We start from the raw sequence: 18933 nt of genomic DNA on the forward strand, positions 1-18933 counted from the left end.
TCCGATATAATTGCTGCACAGGTGCTGAAGAAAGAGCATCTCTGTTGCAGTTCTGCTTCCTGTGAGTGTGACTTTTTCTCAAATAAGCAAACAAAATACACTTCAAGCTTTCATTACCATAACTAATATTCTAATATTAGTTAAAATTTCATTGGGTCAAGTGAGTTTGTTGCTGAAACAAAAAAGAAAAAGTGTTACACTAAGAATTGTGTTTGGCAGCATTACAGGTAAGCCACAAAGGCACGGGCAGCTGTTGGGAATGGTTAGGTGACGGTAAGAAGCCACGGCTCTCACTCTGCGAGGGCTGCACTTGGAGGAAGGAAAGGGGTGTATAAGGAGAATTAGGGTGTATTGTACGCAGGTACCAGCTCCCCGTGTGATGGGATCGCTGTGTCCTGCACATATGGACAAATGTGCTCTCTGCTGTGTATTTTAAAACATGGGCAAATAAAAAGAAGAACATCAGAATAGTGATATAAGAGCCTTTTGTTGGTGGTGGTGTTTTTTGGTTTTGGGGGGTTTTTTAGCATGGGGATGGAACTCATGACCTCATACTTGCCAGGCAGGTGCTGTGCCGCTGAGCTGTATTCCTGGCCCAATAAGGGCCTTTTAAAAATAGGTGATTTATATTTGAAATTTAAAATGTATTAATATTTTGGCTAACCACATGCACACCACAGTGTGGTGTTCCTATTATATGTAATGAGTGCAGCATGAGTAAATGGAATTGCACAGTGTAAAAAATCAGTTGGTGGGAAGCTTTGCTTCCTGTGTTTATCACCCAGTGACTTGTCTTTCCTCACGTTCCTCAAACTCACTTGGGAATGTGGGCTATTACCTTTAGTCTTCACGGACGTGCATAGTAGCACATTGCCTGAAGTGCCTGTAGGCGGTTCTCTCTGATGGCGTACTCTCACACTCATGCGTAGGTGTTACTCACTTTTGACTTCATGGATGGTTAAGGTTTAATCTAAGCTTTACTCTATCCTAAGTGTTGGGACCTACTAGGTAATGGAACATGAGTCATTTTTATGTGAACTTGATGCTTTTAAATAGGTAAGTAAGATAAACTTCCTGCTTCTAGAAATTGTGCTTAACTTGTATTTTCATCAGCATCATTTAGAGTACTTCTTTCCCCAGAGTCTAAACAGTGTGTGGTCAGAGTATTTTTTAATAGTTTGTAGGACTCTTAACTGCAGAAATTTTATATAGTCAGTGTTTTTCATTTGTATGACTAATAGCTTCTAAAAGTTACCAAGGTGTCTACCCTTCCTAAGTTGTGAAAGAATTTACTTATTTTTTCTCACTGTATTTTAATATTTTATACTCAATTCATAATGTATTTTCGTAGATTTATACAGACATATGTATCATTTATGGACTGGTGGTACAGTTTTTACATTGTGATGTGATAGATTCACATAGAGTTGTTCCAAAAGCATACCATTTTATAATTAATGCAGCTTTATTATGTTTCTCCAATTTTTATAATTACTTAGCATCATGAGTAATCTGAGCAAAACCTGCATTTGTGTTTTCTGTGCAAAAACATTGCCATGCTCTGCTGATTACACAGATAATACGTTTCTCTTCCAATCAATTATTAAATATAAATAATTATAATAATTTAAGGTGGGCATGGTGACACATGTGTAATCTTAGTATTTGGTGAAACCAAGATGGAGGGTTACAAATTTAAAGCCAGTCAGGGCAACTTAACTTAGCTAAACGTACCTTAAAATAAAACATTCAGTAAAGGGGTGCGGATATAATTCAGTGTAGAAGTCCTGCGTTCAGCCCCCAATGCTGCAAGATAATAATAACAGTAATAAGAAGTGGCCAAACCCCAAACAAAATTTTTACCCTAGTAAATTCTCCCATCTGATACTAATAAATGTATTGACTAGAAAACTTACCTAGATTAAATTGACATGAGCATGCATTGCTTAAAGGCTATAGTGTATCCATCAGTACGTAGTACATAGTGGGTTTAAAGCTGTCTCTGTACCACTTGAGAACAGTTAGCACTCAGTGCACCAGCATACAGTTTCTAGAAACGAGACTGTCTACACTCCTACTGACCTCATGTGACACATAGGGAATTGACGTCGATTGCAGTGCATTCAGCATTGTCAGCTGTCATCTTTCTTGCTCTTTCCCTGCTGTATGAAGTAGAGTCTAACGTGTGTCATACGCTGGCCAGGGTGTTTTGCAGAATGCCCTGTGGGGTTCCCCTAACACGGTCACGTGTCGGGTTCATGTTGTGTGTTCTTGGCCAGCCCAGTATTTAGGGGACCATGTGTGCTTCTCTGTGGGTGCAGGCATGCGATGCCCCCTCGTCCTACTGCTCAGGTCGGTTGTGACCGCTCAGAGAAGGTGCAGTTTGGTTTCTCCCTTGTGTTTCACTCCCTTGGCCTCGCCAGTCTGGCGCCTTCCTGTCTCGGCCCCAGGTGCACTGCCTGCAGGTCTGTGTTGCCTCCGGGTGTGCCCTGCTGCGCAGTGGGCATTTCATGGCACTCACTCCTCACGTTCAGCAGTCCTTTGCCTCCTGTCTGTGTGCTCACTCCCTTGCTCACTGCCTGGGAGCCCTAGGGTTTGTGAGTTCCTCAAGTTCCTCGTCCACCATTGAGCTACACTCATTTGTAGTCCTGGTTTATTTTAGTGTTTGAGTGTTTGATCTTTGGTCAGGTGGAACCTCTTAAAGCTGGTTCCTGTCTCCTTTTTAACCTCTCTATTATTCCTTTTCCTTTTCCTTTTTGCTTTTAGCATTTCTTTAATTTCGATGACACTCTTCAGTTTTTTTCTTTGCATCAGTGTGCGTTCACAGTGCAGAGTGGCTGCACCTGTCTCGGGGTGTGGGCCCGTGGGCACAGCATATTCTGATTATTTGTTTTCACCCTCTACCCTTCTCTTTCCCTACTTCTAGTTCTGGGTTGCCTTCCCATTTGTAGAAGTTCTGTTTTTGTAAGTTTTTTCTTTAAGTTCTTTTTTTCCTACCTTTCCCTCTCCTCTTCGATCTCTTGTTCCTCCATTCATTTGGTAAATACATGTTTCTCATATAAGACAAACTATGCACTATTTCCACTTGTGGGTCCAGCTGACTTCACCTAACATTATGTTCTCCTGTTGGCTCTTTAGTTACCTGCTCTGGTGGAGCATTGGAGTCGTTTCCCTGAAAGCCCTGGTTCCTTTCAGTGGAGAATGGTATCTAAAGATAAAGTTCAGATCCTGACTCCTACTGGGGTGGCATTACTTGGAGTGCCCTTGAGTGGACACAGCTGATGCACAGGTGCAGCAGCGGTGTCTGGGGCTGTCTGTCTGGTGCCCAGGGTCATCTCCACCTACCGGGGCCATGTTCTGCTTCTTCCACGGAAAAGGCGTGAGTTCTTAGAGGTCACGCCACATTATGCATCAACAAAACAAATCTAAAACACGTTTGAGATGTGCTTGCAAATTTTTTCCCTCCGGTATTTAGGGGAACAATGTATTCTAGAGTTTTTTGGACTGATGTTTTATCTCTTTGATACAGTCCATAAGATATATTTCCAGTGATTCTTACTTGGCTTCAGTGTTAGATTCTACCCATCTTTGTTGATGTAATTTCATTTTGGGAAGAATATATAAAAACACTTCTCCAGAAATCAAAGCTGTAAACGAAATTATACTTACAAGCTTTTCCTGCCTTACTCATTCCTTCTACCTATTTCCTCTCCATTTTCCAGATGCCGGTTCTGTTTTATTTCTGGTTTTGTAGTTTTATTTCCTTGTAGAAATATGCATGTCCTAGTGTTCCTTGGTCTCCGACTTTCACAAGACTCAGCCAGCTAGGACTCCCCACCCCATCCGGCCTGCTGCGTCCTGGCAGCCTCCATGCCGTGGTGGTGGGGCTGCTGTGGCCAGCTGTGAGCGGAGGGTCAGCAGGTGTGTGTGTCGTTGGGTGTCCGTCCTCACCATGCATTTCCTGAAGGACCTAGCCAGACTGGAGCGTGAGGCTGACTGTTGTGTTACATTTTGCTGAGTCTTCCCCACAGCTGGTGTCACAGCTTGCCTCTGTACCGCCCTTGCTAAGGCAGTAAGGTCAAGTTTTAAAATTTCTTGTCAGTGTGATGGGTGAAAGATTGTGTATTTACGTAGTTTTAATTACATTCTGTCAATATGACTAAAAGGATTATGGCTAAAATTGAAAGCTTCATATATTTTAAAGTCTTGAATTATCTATTCATATTTTTACATTCTTCTATAGTACTTTTGATCTAAAGGTTTAGTTTTTATATATATAAAATATATTTAAAATACTCATCTCAATTTATTATCCCTTCTCAGGATTTTTAATAATGGTTTTGCTGCAAAGGAATTACTTAGTTGGTGGCTTTTGAGTCACACTGTAGTAGCCTTTCTGGGTCCTGGCAGGTTCAGCTGTGCTGCACTGCTTTACTGTTCTGGGTGCTGCAGTTGGCTCTGTGTGTGGGGTGAGGAATGGCTGTCACCCTTTCCAAACTGTCACATAGCCACTTGAGAAATTGTTCACCCTCTTTTCTCAAGAACGGCTCGTGGGAGTGTTTTCTGTTCTTGCGATTCATAAGTACTCTTTCCCTCGGCCTCACCTTTGCGGGGGTACTGCAGCCAGCACGCGTTCTGGGCTCAGACCTGTGCTCTGCTGGAGCGCCGGGCTCCTCGTGGCCCTTGTTGGGAAGTCCTGGGACCTAACCCTGCTGGCAGATTCTACACACTGTTGTGCCTTGTGCCTTTTCAATATGTAGATTTAGGTATTCAGTTCTTCAGTGTTTTCTTGCACCTTCTAAATATTTTCTGTTTTGAGGTTTTCAGTTATACGCATTTTAGGTGTTTTATTACCTCTTCGTCATTTTGCCACACTGTTGTGTATGTTGGGTTTGCCTTCTCAGTTCTGTTCTTTTCATTGACATGTTTTCACACTTCTGGTCGCCCCTGCACAGCTGTGTTTTGTCTCCATGTGTGTGGGGTTTTCCTTTTTGGTCCAACCTTTCACATTTCTCAGGCTAGGCTCTCTGACTCTTGCTTTCATCCTCCTGTCATAGCACTTGCTGTTTTTAGCTGTTCTTGGGGTGTTTTATTTCTTTGAAATATTCCTTCCTCGTAGCACTTACCTCATGTTGTCTTTTTATAGTGTTGAGTTACAGTTTTTTCTTTGTGACAGTATTAATTGGTCGTACCTCTCTCTTAATCTTTTTCCATAAATATCTTCTTTTTTTTTTTTTTCCGGTACCAGGGATGGAACTCAGGACTACATGCTTGCAAGGCAGGAGCTTATGCCGCTGAGCTAAATCTCCAGCCCCCATAAATATCTTCATATGGTTGCTATACTATGTTTCTGCAATTCTCATATTTTAATTATTTGGAGTTTCTTGGACTGGCTGTTTGAAGGAGAATGGGAAGGAGAGCTCAGGGCCTGGACCAGGGTTGCTGTCCACTCTCAAGATGGTTTTCTGCCTCCTCTAGTACCAGCGACTGCCTTCTGCAAGGGTGCCCTGGATGGCCTGTGTTCTCTGCCTCTTTGACTCGTCTTGTTTAGGATGGAGGAGTCTCACATGCTGCCATCCTCTTGTGTTCTGCCATCCTTGGCTTCTGTCACTGAGGAAGCCTCCTTCCAGTGTGGCCCTTCCTCTGTGGGTGCGTCTTTGGCCGTGCTGGCTGCGGACCGCGGCTTCCACCCCAGCCCCGCCCGCAGCCTCGTGCTGGCAGACTTCCCTGGTCTGCTTTGCAGCTGGAATTTTGTTCGCGCTCTGTAGTGTGGCAGTCTCATGGGTAGCATTCTTCACTCCAGGAATGCATTTGAACTGTCAGGCTTCTCTGCCCGCATTGCTCTCCCTGTATTTATTGTTTGTTTTGTTCTGTTTGTGCAGCATTTATTTACATAGCATTTTTTTTAATGAAATAGGCAGTACCAGGAAGCAAGAGAAACCTATCTTGACCTGGATAGTAAAGTAAGGACTTTAAAAAAGTTTATTAAGTTACTAGAAGAAATAATGACCCACAGATACAAAACGTATCAGCAATTTAGAAGGTAAGTACATTAAAATACTACTATATATTATGCATTTTTGTGTTTTTGTTTTCACATTATTGTTTATAGATAATGAAATTAAGACCTTTACAAGTTTCAGTCAACAGAAACTATAGATGTTTGCTTTATCATTTAGTATGTAGGATTCTGTAATGTAATCAAAGAATTCTAATTTGAAGAACCTTTGTAACAAGTTTATCTACCTTTTCCATTCTTAAGTTAAAGTAGCTCCGAGAGAGCCATTCATTCTGTCACCAGATCCTTCCAGCGAGAACTCACTGGTTCTGCACATATTTATTTACTTACTTTCTTTCTTCCTTTCTTTTTGAGACAAGTTCTCACTGTGCAGTTGAGGCTGGCCTTGGACTCACAGCAGTCCTGCTGCCTCAACCTTCCAGCGCAGGGTCCCCCACACCTGACCTGGGCTTTCCTGCCCAGGCATGCAGGCGTCTGGTAACTCTGTTGAGGTACTGTCTCACTTACTGCCATCGACTGGAATGGCTTCGCTGCGTGAATGCAGAAACTATTCTCTGTACTGCTGTGTCTGTAGTGAGCCTGAATTGTAGTAGGCTTTTTGTACACAGTGGCTGAATACATGAGTGCAGGCCAGGGAGACTGGGTATTAATTACCTAGGCTGAGAAGCACAGATTTTCCGAGGTGAAGCAGCCCCAAATCAGAATCAGAAGAACAGAAGGCAGAGGGCAGCCATGGGGAGTGCTTTCCGTACACTTAAGTCCGAGGCAGTCTCGGCCCTTCCCCTTGCCTGTTCACTGCAGTGGCATTCACTCACTGTCACGCTGCTAGGATGACCTGAATATCCTTGTACCCACGATTCTACAGCCTTTAGACCAGAGGGGAGTAAAATACAGCCAAGTGTAGCATACTTGGTAAAATCTAGCTAAAGCTGTGAGGTAAAATGTGTTTGATGGTTCTCTTTAACTAAATTATATGTTTGTCTTGAAATGCATGTTGTTATTGTTTTTAAAATATATTTTAAATTTTTATTTGACACATGGTAGTTGTGTGTTTTCAGGGGTGCAATGTGACATTTCAGCACGTGGTTATGACCTGTAATGATCAATCAGGTCAGGGTATTTGGTGTTTCTTTGTGTGGGGAACATTCTGAATTGTTTTTCAGTATTATAGGTATATTATTAAAACTTGAGTGGGATTCATTTCGTGAATGCGGCTGTTTTTAAGCTTTGGTAGGTGGGAGTGTCGCAGTGTTTAAATGTGGATAATTTTAGCTCACTTCTGAGGCTGCACTCTGAGAACCCGGCCAGTGCCTTGAGGGGTGTGGCCTTTTTGATCTGGCCAGTGGTAATGTGAGCTGTGTGGCTCTGGGGAGCTTCTGGGGAGCTCGTGCTTTGGGCATGTCTCTGCCCAGGGTGGGGCAGTGTTTTTGCACATGCGCTGAGGAGCGCTGAACTGGGGTGGGGGAGCACCCTGGCAGATCTTGCGAGCTCCCACTGTGCTGTCTGCCCCCGAGACCCAGACAGAGCGGCTCCCTGGAGGCGTGCACCCCCAGCTTTGCTGACTGGGGGCAAAGGCTGCACTCAGTCCATTTGTTTCTGCCATGGAGAGCAACCTGACGGGAGCCGCCTGTGCCGATGCCCAGAGTCTACAAGTCTCATTCCCTGTATTTTACTTAGCTTCTTAATTTGAAGTAGAAAAGAAACTAATCCCTATCACTACATACATTTTCCAGATCTAGCCGTCTTCATGTCATGCCTAGAAATTGGCATTTAGCAGACTTTTTGGTAAAAGTATTGCCCTGATGGTTTACTGCGTTGATACAGTACATCACCGCTGACGCGCTTTACTTTGATTACCCAGTTGTAGAAAGAGAATAAAATAACCAAGTCTTTAAAATGATTTCCCCTCTGTGCTCTGGGAATTTTCTCGTTTCATGACAGCTGTACTTCTTGCTGCTTCTTAAGGCTGTTTATGTCTCAAAAAAAAAATATATGTGTGTATATGTATGTATATACAGACACACACATATACATATGTATATATTAGTGAAAGAACAGTGAATAGGGAGTTTTGAAAACTAGCTTGGAGTGCTAGCCATGGCAGCAAAAGAAAACTCAGTTTATCATTTTCTAGTGTGGTGAGTTGATGAAAATTAGGGAGATAAATAGGAAAAAGAATACAGTCATAGTTACTCTAAAGTTAGGATCCATGCATTCATGAAAGAATAATGACTTTAGCACTCAGGAGGCTGAGGCAGGAGAATAGTTGGAAGTTTGAGACCAGCCTGGGCTACAAAGTGAGCTCAAGGCCAGCCTGAACTGCACAGTGAGACCTGTATCAAAAAGAAAGCCCCCCCCCCCAAAAAAAAGGGAATAATGACTTTAAGTAGCCAGTTACTTGCCAGTTGGACCTTACTTGCTAAATACCAACAGCACCCCTATCCCGGGTGGCAGATTCTAACCTAGCAGGGAAGGTGTAGGAGGGCAGAGCCTCTTTAACAAGGGGGCATGGGAGAAAGTGCCAAAGAAAGAAGGAAGGGGAGGAGGAGAAAGAGGCAAGAAGAGAAGAGCGGGGCTGGGGGACCAGCTTGACCTCCCTTGAGGGAGGTGTTCACTGGCAAGATGTGGGGTCGTTTGAGGGTTGCTGTCTGTCTGTCTGTCTGTCTAAATCAGAGTGGACCCAGAGAGTAAAATGAAGTCTCTTCACTGAGTCTGTGTAAATGGAAAGGTAGGTAAGTGTGTAAAGATGAAGAGGGGAGAGCTCCGTCCAGTGCAGTGTTGTCTGATAGGCGGAAGAGGAGGGGCAGCTTTGAGTTTGGGAGAAAACAGGCAAATGAATAGGCGGTTTATCATCTTAATGGATCTGGAGTTTGCTTAATCATTTTAAAGACAAGATTTATGACTTAGCTGAGTAGGGTAGTACATATCTGCAATCCCAGCACTTAGGAGGCTGAGGTGTGAGGATTGTCACAAGTTCAAGGCCAGTCTGGGCAATATAGTAAGTTCAAGACCATCTTGAATTACAGAATGAGGCCCTGTTTCAAAAAAAATTGTCTTATTTATTAGAGGAGTAATGTTTTATGCAAATTAATTGAGTGATTGATACATTTGTATAGACTGATTGGTATGTGGAGCATATTAAATTTGTGATTACTCCTTTGTTCATTTCACTCCTTTGTTCATGTTTATCATAAAAGTGAATAAGTCAGTTAAATGTGGCATGCAAACAAATACAAAATACAGGGGAAAAGCAGTCACACTGACCTGTGCTCATGTTCATGTTTTGCCATTGTTTGTACTTAGATCATGCTGAATGTACAATTCTGTATCTTTTTCCTACTTTTAATGTGCCAAATTTATTTCAAGGTGTTTGACATTACGATGCAAACTGTACTTTGACAACTTACTATCGCAGCGGGCCTACTGTGGAAAAATGAATTTTGACCATAAGAACGAAACTCTTGCTATATCAGTAAGTATCTTAGCTCTTTGCATCTTAATCACTTTGAAAATTATCTGCTCCTTTTTTTTTTGATGTAATGTTGGTAGGCATTACTCTGTGTCTTTGGAAAACAGAATTTATTTCCAAGTTAATGACAGTCTTTGCTAATGTATGGAAAATTAAGCTTATTCTACTGAATTCTCACTGTGTAAAGCTGCTAGCTTAGCTCCTGTCCCCAGCAGCGTTATTTTCTTAAATTGACAAGTAGGAATTTTATTTTCTGTGGCAAGTGATTATCTTGTGCTTCTGTTCCACTGGGGCCACTGGTTTTAAAGCCTCATGTAGCAATTGGAATTACGTGAGACATTATGGAGAATCCACTGTCTGTCATTACATGGCAGGAAGCCGAGAAGGTCTGCTCCACAGGCTTGCTTTGCACTGTTTGCTTCTGAAGTTACCCTGAGCTCTGCTCTCCTCACTTACTTACTTTTTTAGTCTCTCTTAATAAGCAAGGCTACCACATTCTGTTTTGTGGTTACTTGACTGTGGGCTCTTTCACAGTCACATCCCTGAAAGGTAAGATGTGAAGATACAGCTTTAAACAGTGTGTAGTCAAGTCTAAAGCAAGTAGTCACTTCAGTCTGGGGAATGTTTTCCAGTTAACGGCTACTTTAGGGCCATAAATTGTATTGTTTCATTTTAATACTTAGAACAAAAGTTAGATGGTCATAGCAGCTCTGTTGTTTGGAACCTTTGCATTTTAACCAAATAAAGAAGTTAAGTTTTATCCTTTCTGTGTTTAAATTTCTACCAGTGAATCATTAGTAGCTTCTCATCCACCTGTTCATTTTTAAGAGGCCAGTCATTAAAGATGCAGTAGGGAAGGTAATGGGAGGAGTTATGCTCCAGGGCAGGAAGGTATTTTGTCGTAGTGGCCTGTTGTTTTAGCTGCAGAATATAAGAAAGATGTTGGAGCCTGCAGAAAGGACAGTGACTAGGTGAATTAGAATTCCAAGGGATGGGAACACAGTCCAAAGCAAGTTGAAAACTGCAGGATATTTTCTTTCCTGGAGGCATTTGTGGATTCTGGAAGTTCGGAGAGTGTAGAGGACTGCCAAGACAGAAGAAACGTAGGAGAGCTAAAAATGTGACTGGTACTTCACTTAGTAGATTCTTGGGTGCTGGTGGTTGGCACGCTGGCCCAGGGAACACGGATGAAGAAAAGCCTTTCTGAAACTGCACCTCCAACCTGGGGTTCTCCAGGGTTGACCGTCAGCCTTACCATGCCTCTGCCCTAATAGGACAAGTGTCCCCCTTTCATGGAATATTGTATATATCTCTCATAAGGAAAAGAAGACTGGGTGCTCTCCATTTCTGTTCACCAGTGGACTAGAAGTTCTAACCAGTGCATAAAGTCAAGAAAAGGAACTGCAAGGCATGCACTGGAAGGGAAGAAGCCAGCTTCTCATTGTTCACAAATAACAAGGTCATCTATGCTGTCTACAAAAAGAGCTACTAGAACTAGTCAATGCAATTAGCAAGGTTGCAGGCACAGCAGTATGCAAAAAAATGAGTAACACTTCTATGTACTAGCAACGAATGATCCAAAATAAAAAACTTAGGGTTTTTTTTTTTTTTTTTGTCTTTTTCTTTTTTTTTTTCATCCGTACTGGGGATTGAACTCACGACTGCCTGCTTGCAAGGCAGGCCCTTATGCCACTGATGCTAAATCCCCTTATGCCCTTATGCCACTGAGCTAAATCCCCAGCCCTAAATAAAAAATTTAAACCTGAACTCAAGACCTTGCACTTGCCAGGTAGGTGCTGTGCCTCTGATCTATATTCCTGGACCAAAAATACCCTTTACAGTAGCATCAAAATATAAAACAAATCGGACAAGCATTGTGTAAGACCAGTAAACTGAAAACTGAAATACCGAGAAGTTAAAGATGACCTAATTAAATAGATATATGCTGTTACTAGATCAAAATATTCAGTATTTTATTAAGTTTCTTTTTTGTAGAAATTACAAGCTGATTCTAAAATTTATGTGGAGATATAAAGGATCTAAAATAGCCAACACAGCTTTGAAAGGGGAGAACAAAATTGGAAGACTTATATGAACTGATTGGGGGAGTTTCTGCAAAGCCACAGTCATAAGAATGATGGACTGTTGGTTTAAAGACATCCAGATGAATGAATGGAACAGGATGCTGTTACAGAGGTGCTTACGGAAACATTTGGAAACTTGATTAATGTAGTCTTCATCTCAAATTGTGGTTTTGTAGAATACAGTTAAACTTAATCACATCATGCATTTAAATATATGAATTGTATTCTATTTATTTTAGCCTTCAAAGCTGTGAAAGTTACTAGCAGAAGCATGGAAATGCAACAGGTAGTAAAAAGAAAAAACAGAAAAAAAGAACCAAATTCACAGATGATAGAAGAGCTATCACACTAATATCCTAACCATGGTTAACATGTTCAGGATGTTAGCCATAAACAAAATGAAGGAGATGCAGAGTTTCAGCTAGAACAATAAGTAAGTATTCTATAGCTGAAAATTTCAGTATGTAAATTGAATGGTTAGTAGCCAGCTGAACCTAAAAGAAAAGATACAGTAAGCAGAACTCAAAGCAGGTGGAAAGGAAATACCTATTTAAAGTGAAGAGTATAGGAACAGAAGACAAAACACTGGACAGAGCTTAAGAGCAATGACCGTAATCTGTTTTAACATGAATATAGTTGGAGTCTCTCCAGGGTAGAATAAAGACGAACAAAGAACATTTGAAACATCACTGAAATAAAGCAGTCGAGATTCACAGGAATGCCTGTAAACCTCAAACATGTGCACACCACAGAACAAATCAAGTAGGTAAAAACCAGAAGCAGAGATACTAAAAGTAACAAGAGAAGAAGTAAATGTCACTTTCTACAGAGCAAAACAAAAAAACCAAAGCAGACTTTTTAACAGAAATTGTAGAAGGGAAAAGTCATTGGAAAGACTTTAAGGTGCTAAAGGATTAAGAACAGAGACCCCTGCAAAAGGTAAACATATGGAAGGTGTAAGGTAACTTTTGCTATATAAAACAACACTGCTGTGCTAGTGTATTGTGAGAGTGTGAGTTGTAAAATCAAATATATAAATGGTGCAACAAAGGGAAAAATTGGAGCTGAAGTATTACAAAGGTCTTGCACATTTTGGGAAGCATTACAAATACTCATTGAAGACAGACTACTCATGAGAAATGTAATGTGAGTCTCTAAAACAACCACTGGAATATTTTAAAATAAGATACAGTGGAGACCAAATAAAAGAAATAGAAAAGAAGAAACTCCAAAGAAGGCAAAAAAAAAAAAAAAAAAAAAAACTGATAAAAAATAAATGAGATTAACAAAATACATAGATAAAATGGCTTAAATCTAGATTTGCCAGTAATTACATTTAAGTGTACATCGAATAAATAATTGGACTAAAAATGAAAGATTGTCAGTCTGAATTAAATATAAGAACCAACTTACTATATTTTAAAAAGTGCTTATTAATATAATGACAGAGATCCCAAGTAAAATACAGAGAAATAAGTGTAATGCAAACAGTAGCCAAAACAAAGCTGGAGTAGTTGTCAGTTTTTCTTGGCTGGAACACCATACCCTAACCCTATGACTTAAAGATTTAAATAAGTTCATATCTTCAGGGGCTTCTGCCCATGGTGGGCTGGTGGGCTGGTTCCAAGGCAGCAGCATGGTGTCCTGGCTTGGCAGAGCAAAGCTCCTTACTCCCAGTAGGTGGGAAGAAGAGCAAGGAAGTGTCACAGACCGCACATAGGTAGCCAGAGAGCGACCCCATGACCAACCCAGACATTCCCAGAAGTGTGCCTCACAGCGCAGCAGCAGACAAAACAGAATTTACACAAGTAGTGCATTCCCAAAAGTGTCACTATTTCATAGTGACATTTCAAAGGATATCTTAATCTGCTTGTACCTAATAAGAGAGCTTAAGAATACTTAACGATTGAGAGAATCAGAAGGCAAAGGAGGCACTGACAAGTGAAACAATAAGATTAGAGGTTCGTAAGCATATATGCTAGTGGAAAAGGAAGGCCAAACATTCATGACCTAAGTTTTATCTTTGGAAACTAAAAAACAAAAGCCATTTGTAAATTCAAGTAGAAAGATGGGTATATGAAGAGAGAATAGAAGTTGGAGGTTAGAAAGCAAAAAATACTGTCACAAGGAAATAATCCAGGGCTGACTATACAGTGAATTTGGTCACCCAATTAAAGACAGTGACTCCTGGGCAGCCTGTAAGGAAGGCTAACCATCTCAGGAGTGGTATTGGGTTCAAAGTGTTGCATCTGCTTTTCTTCAAATAGATAGCAAACCTTGACCCAGTCCCTTGTATCAAGAACAGATAGTGATTAAAAATTGATGCTAGACCCACATGTAAAATGTAAAACAGTAAGGCTTCTATTCTTAAAGAAGAGCGTGTTCTTTCTCCACATTCTCACCAGTCTTTGCTTTCTTTTTAATAAAAGCCATGCGGCTTGGGACGAGATGATACCTCCCTGTAATTTTTGATTTACAGTTTCCTAATTAAAAAAAAGACCACTTTTTCCTTTGTCTGCTGGCCATTTGTATATCTTCTCTCAGACCTTTCCCGAGTGAATTACTTGTTTTTTGTTGTCTTTACTGAACTAAAGACTTGCATAACACACAATCCACAAACTTAAAATGCAGGTTCAGTAGATTCCAGCATACCAGCAGAGGGGTACATAATCACACTTAGGTCATTAATTATCCCAGATCCAGGCACTGCACCACTAACCATCACCTGGCGGCCTCCCCTGGGCCCCCGAATCTAGGCAACCACTTAGTTCTTCTCCATCGCCACAGAATTTCCCATGCTAGGTATGTATTTCCTTTTTTTCTCTTTTAAAATAGACCATGCTTGTAACAACAACAAAGACCCTAATACATCCACATTAAGAGTGAAACCAGAGACTAACAACACTTAGAATACACACTTGATCTTGGGCAAAATGCTGAGAAGTGATCATACTTAAAATATAATTACTTTTTTATTTTCTCTTACTAATTTTTCAGCTGAGAAAAACAATATGATACACAAGCTTGTGTATCTGATTTATTTCACTTAACATGGTGGTCTCAGGGTGTATCCGTTTTCCTGTAGGTATCTCAAGTTTGCATTGTTAGTGGCCAAGTAGTACTCCACTCTGTGTAGGTGCTGCATTTTCTTTATCTTGCTGGGCAGGTCGATTCTGGGGTTCAGATGTTATGTGCTGCTGTACACACGTATCATTGTAGTACAATGTTTTTAACCATTGGAAGAATACCCAAAAGGGGAGTCAACTGGGTCAGTAGCTCTAATTTCCGTTTTTAGTTTTTGAGGCATCTCCGTACTGTTTTCCATGGTCTTTGTATCGATTTACACTCCCACCAACAACGAAGAAGGTTTCTTTCTCTACACCTCGACACCAGCATTTGTTACTGGTCAGTTTCTTGATGGTAGCCATTGTTCCTGGGGTGGGATGAAGAAGGGAATCTTCATTTTCTTTTCATTTGCATTTCTTGAATGGTCAATGATGTCAAGCATTTTCCATGTTGTACCTTATCTGAAAGGTGTATATTCATTTCAGAGGCCCATTTGAAAGACCCGTTTTTGATTGGGTCTTTAGGCTTGTGGAGGAGAATAATTTTTTGGAGTTCTTTATATATTTTAGGTGTTAGTTCTTTGTATGAGAAGTGGCTGGCAAATTCCCATTCTTTTGGGGGGATTGGTGGGAATTTTGTTTGTTTGTTTGTTTTTGAGACAGGGTGTTTCTGTAGTCCAGGCTGGGTTTGAGCTCAGCCACCCTGCTGCCTCTGTCTCCCCAGTGCTGGTATTACAGGCACGCGCCACCACCAGTTCCTGCCCAACTAATTTTTCCCTATTCTGTAGGTTGTCTCTTCTTTGTCAGTGGCTCCCTTTGATGTGCAAAGTCTTTTAATTTAATGAGATCCGTTTCATTGATTCTTTGTATTATTTCTTGTGCAGTTGGGGTTTATTTAGAAAGTCTGCCTATACCTACATATCTATGTCTTCAATTTACTTATTTTGTCTTCCAGCAGATTTAAGTATTCCTGTTTAAAGGTAAGATCTTTGATTTTGATTTTGTTTTGGTTCCTGTGAGAGCTGTGGGTCTAAGTTCAGTCTTTAGCAGTTATCCCCAGCATCATTTATGAAAGAGGCTATCTTTCCTCCAGCAAAGGGAATTGGCCCCTTTGTCAAAAACTGTAAGTGGGTGTGCCTGCAGTGTTCCTGTATCTTCCGTTCCACTGATCTGCAAGTCTGGCTTTTTGCTAATACCAGGCTCTTCTGTAGTATAACTTATCTGGAGTTGCAGTGCCCCTGCCTTGCCCTTTGTTAGACAGAATTACTTTTTCTGTTTGAGATCTTTGCTGGTTCCATTATGAACTTTAGGATTGCTTTCTCCAGTTCTATAAGAAACGTCGTAACGGTTACGCATACTGCCAGTTTGTTAGTCCTCCCCTTGCAGGAACAGCGTATCTTTCTATTTTGTGAGATCTTCGATCTTCTTTTTCACAACACTAGTTTTCACTATAGAAGTCTTTCACTTCCTTGGTTAGATTAATTCCTAAGTATTTCATTTTTCTTGGTGCTATTGTAAAAGGTGTTGTTCCCTAGTTTTCTTCTCAGTGAGTTTGTTACTGATATGTAGGAACATACTGACTTTGGCTGTCTTTGACTTTAAAACCTGCTGTGTTACAGAATTTAGTTAGTAATTGCAGGAGTGTTTCAGTGGAGTTTTTAGGGTCTTATATATAGAGGATCGTGTCGTATGAGTAACGATAATTTAGCTTTTCCATCTCTGTCTCTTTTCTTCTTTTCTCTTGCCTAATTGCTCTAGCTGATGCTTCTAGAACTATGTTGAGCAAAAGTAATAATAGTGACATCCTTGGTTTTTTTTCTAATTTAAGAGGGAAAACTTTTCCGCTTCTTGCCATTAAGTATTGTATTAGTCATAAGGGTCTTTTATAGTGGATGCTGAATTTTATTTTTTAAATTAAGTTTATTGGTGCATTTTAGCTACACATAATATATTCTTCATAGAGAATTTGTATGTTTTCATGATATATTTTGTGGATGCTGATTTTATCAAATGCATTTTCTGCTTCTGTTGAGACAATCGTATGGTTTTGTCCTTGTTTCTGTTTACGTGGTGAATTACAGTTCCTGACCTTAATATGTTACACCATCTCTGCATCCCTGGAATGAGTACTGTTTGGTTATGTACATGATGTGGTGAGGATTTGCTGCCTTCTCTTTGCCAGGATCTTATGAAGGAGCTCTGCTTCTCTGTTCATTAAAGAGGTTGGTCTAAAATTTTTTTTTTTTTTTGGTACCAGGATTTGAACTCAGGACCTTGTGTTTGCCAGGCAGGGGCTGTGCCACTGAGCTATATTCCCCATCTTGTTACTGTCATTTTTTGGTTGGGTCTTTTTCTGATTTTGGAATCAAGGTAATGCTTGCTTCCAGGAATAACTTTGGAAGTACTGCTTCTCTATCAACTTCATTAGTTTAAGGAGTATTAGCATTAGAAGTTTACTCATGTGTTTATAGAAATCAGCAGTGAATCCATCAGGACCCAGGATTTTCTTGATTGGTAGTTTTTTTAATCTACTCTTTTGAGTTTCCCTGACTGATACTGGTTTATTTAAAAATGTTTTGCTTCCCTGGTTATTTTTATTAGTTTGTATGTATTTGAAACCCGTTTCTCTGAGTTTTCCATTTTATTGGAGTACAGATTCTCAGAGTAGTTGCTGATAATCTTCTGGATCTCCACCCTTCATTTCTAATTGCATGGTTTGGGTCTTTCCTTTTTTAAATGACTTAACAGTTCGCCTCGACTGGTTTTGTTCAGTCTTTCAAAGAATCAATTCTTTGAGTCATTGATTCTTTGTATTTTTTGTCTCAATTTTATTAACTTCTGCCCTCATCTTTATCATTTTCTCCCCTGTACTAGCTTTGGGTTTAAATTCTTCTTGTTTTTCTAGGACTGTTAAGCGAATCATTAGGTTATTTATTTGACCCTGTTCTGTTTTCCTAGAGTGGACATTCACTGCTATAAACTTCCCTCTTATAACTGCTTTCATTGTGTCCACAAATTCTGGTATGTCTTATGGGTATTATCATTTGATTGTAGAAACGGTCTAAAATCTCTTTAATTTCATCTGTGACCCAGTGATTATTCAAGAGGATATAATTTAATTTCCATGTGTTTACATAGTTTCTGTGGTGTCTTGCCATTAATTTCTAGTCTCACTGCAGTATGGCCCAGTAATATGTATGGAATAATTCCAGTTCTTTTGCATTTATTTAAGCATGCTGTATGAGCTAGTATGTGGTCTAATTTGGAGAAAGTCCTGTGTGCTGCTGAGAAGAATGTGTATTCTTTCTGGTTGGTCGAGATGTTCTGTAAATAAATACCTGTTAGGTCCCTAATGTTCAGGGCTTTGGTTCAGTTCTGGTATTGGTTTATTGTTTTTTTTTTTTTTTTTTCTCACCTAGTTGGTCTGTCTCTCTGTGATAGTGGGGTACTGAGATCTTCCATTAAAACTATGTTGGTGCTTGTGTTGTTGAGTCTTCAGTTCTTGTGTGTTCTGGATGTTAATCCTTCACAAGGTGAATGATTTGCAAATGTTTTCTCCCATTCTGTAGGTTGCTTCTTATTCTATTCGTTGTTTCTTTTGCTATGGAGAAGCTTCTTAGTATCAAGTTTCATTTGATCTTTTTGCCTGTGCTTTTGGGGTCTTATCATAAAGGTATCCTGATATCTCAAAGGTTTTCCCTGTTTTCATACACACTGTTGGTGGGTATGTAAATTAGTATAACCATTGTGGAGAACAGTAGAAGGTTCCTCAAAGTAAAAATAGAACTACATATGGTTCAGCAGTTCTACTTCTGAGTACATATCCAGAGGAAATGAAATAAACCTATGAAGAGATACCTGCATTCCAGGGTTTATTGGGGTTCTGGTCACAGTGTCTATCCAAGTCATAAAATCAGCCTAGGGTGCCCATCAAAGGATACATAAAAAAATATGTTCTGTAAATACAAATATAGGCACAATGAAATATTTTTTTCAGTCATAAAAAATTAAATTCAGTAAATTGCAGCAAAAATTGATGAAACTAGAGGAGCTTATATTAAGTGAAATAAGCCAAATGAAGAAAGATAAATGCGGCACCAGGCTCTCCCCCCAGTGGAAGTTTTCAGACATTTATCTGATAGCGGAAGAATGATCACTTCAGGTTGGGAGGAAGGTTGATAATGGACCGCAGCACAGGTAACAGTGAGCTCTGGGTTCCGCAGTAGAGGACTCGCTCACAGCAGCCGCTGGGTGCTGTGCGGACCTAGAAATGAAGCCCGAGAGGGTCCCAAACAT

At 40.4% G+C, this 18933-nt stretch overlaps 1 protein-coding gene across 5 annotated transcripts in view; it reads left to right on the forward strand.

Moving 5' to 3' along the window:
• Smc6 (structural maintenance of chromosomes 6) overlaps window positions 1-18933 on the forward strand; it is a 70470-nt gene that overhangs the window by 44540 nt on the left and 6997 nt on the right. For 3 of the 5 annotated variants that reach the window (XM_063232331.1, XM_063232336.1, XM_063232348.1), the window contains exons 24-25: window positions 5918-6043; window positions 9386-9491. In XM_063232331.1, coding sequence (XP_063088401.1) covers window positions 5918-6043; window positions 9386-9491 — 232 coding nt within the window. The remainder of the gene's footprint in view (window positions 1-5917; window positions 6044-9385; window positions 9492-18933) is intronic. The other 2 variants (XM_063232332.1, XM_063232344.1) reach the window with 1 other exon arrangement.

The sequence above is a fragment of the Cavia porcellus genome, unplaced genomic scaffold, assembly GCF_034190915.1.
Source record: "Cavia porcellus strain 051 isolate PalLab524CR breed Dunkin Hartley unplaced genomic scaffold, mCavPor4.1 scaffold_1, whole genome shotgun sequence".
In the NCBI taxonomy this organism is placed as follows: Eukaryota; Metazoa; Chordata; class Mammalia; order Rodentia; family Caviidae; genus Cavia; species Cavia porcellus.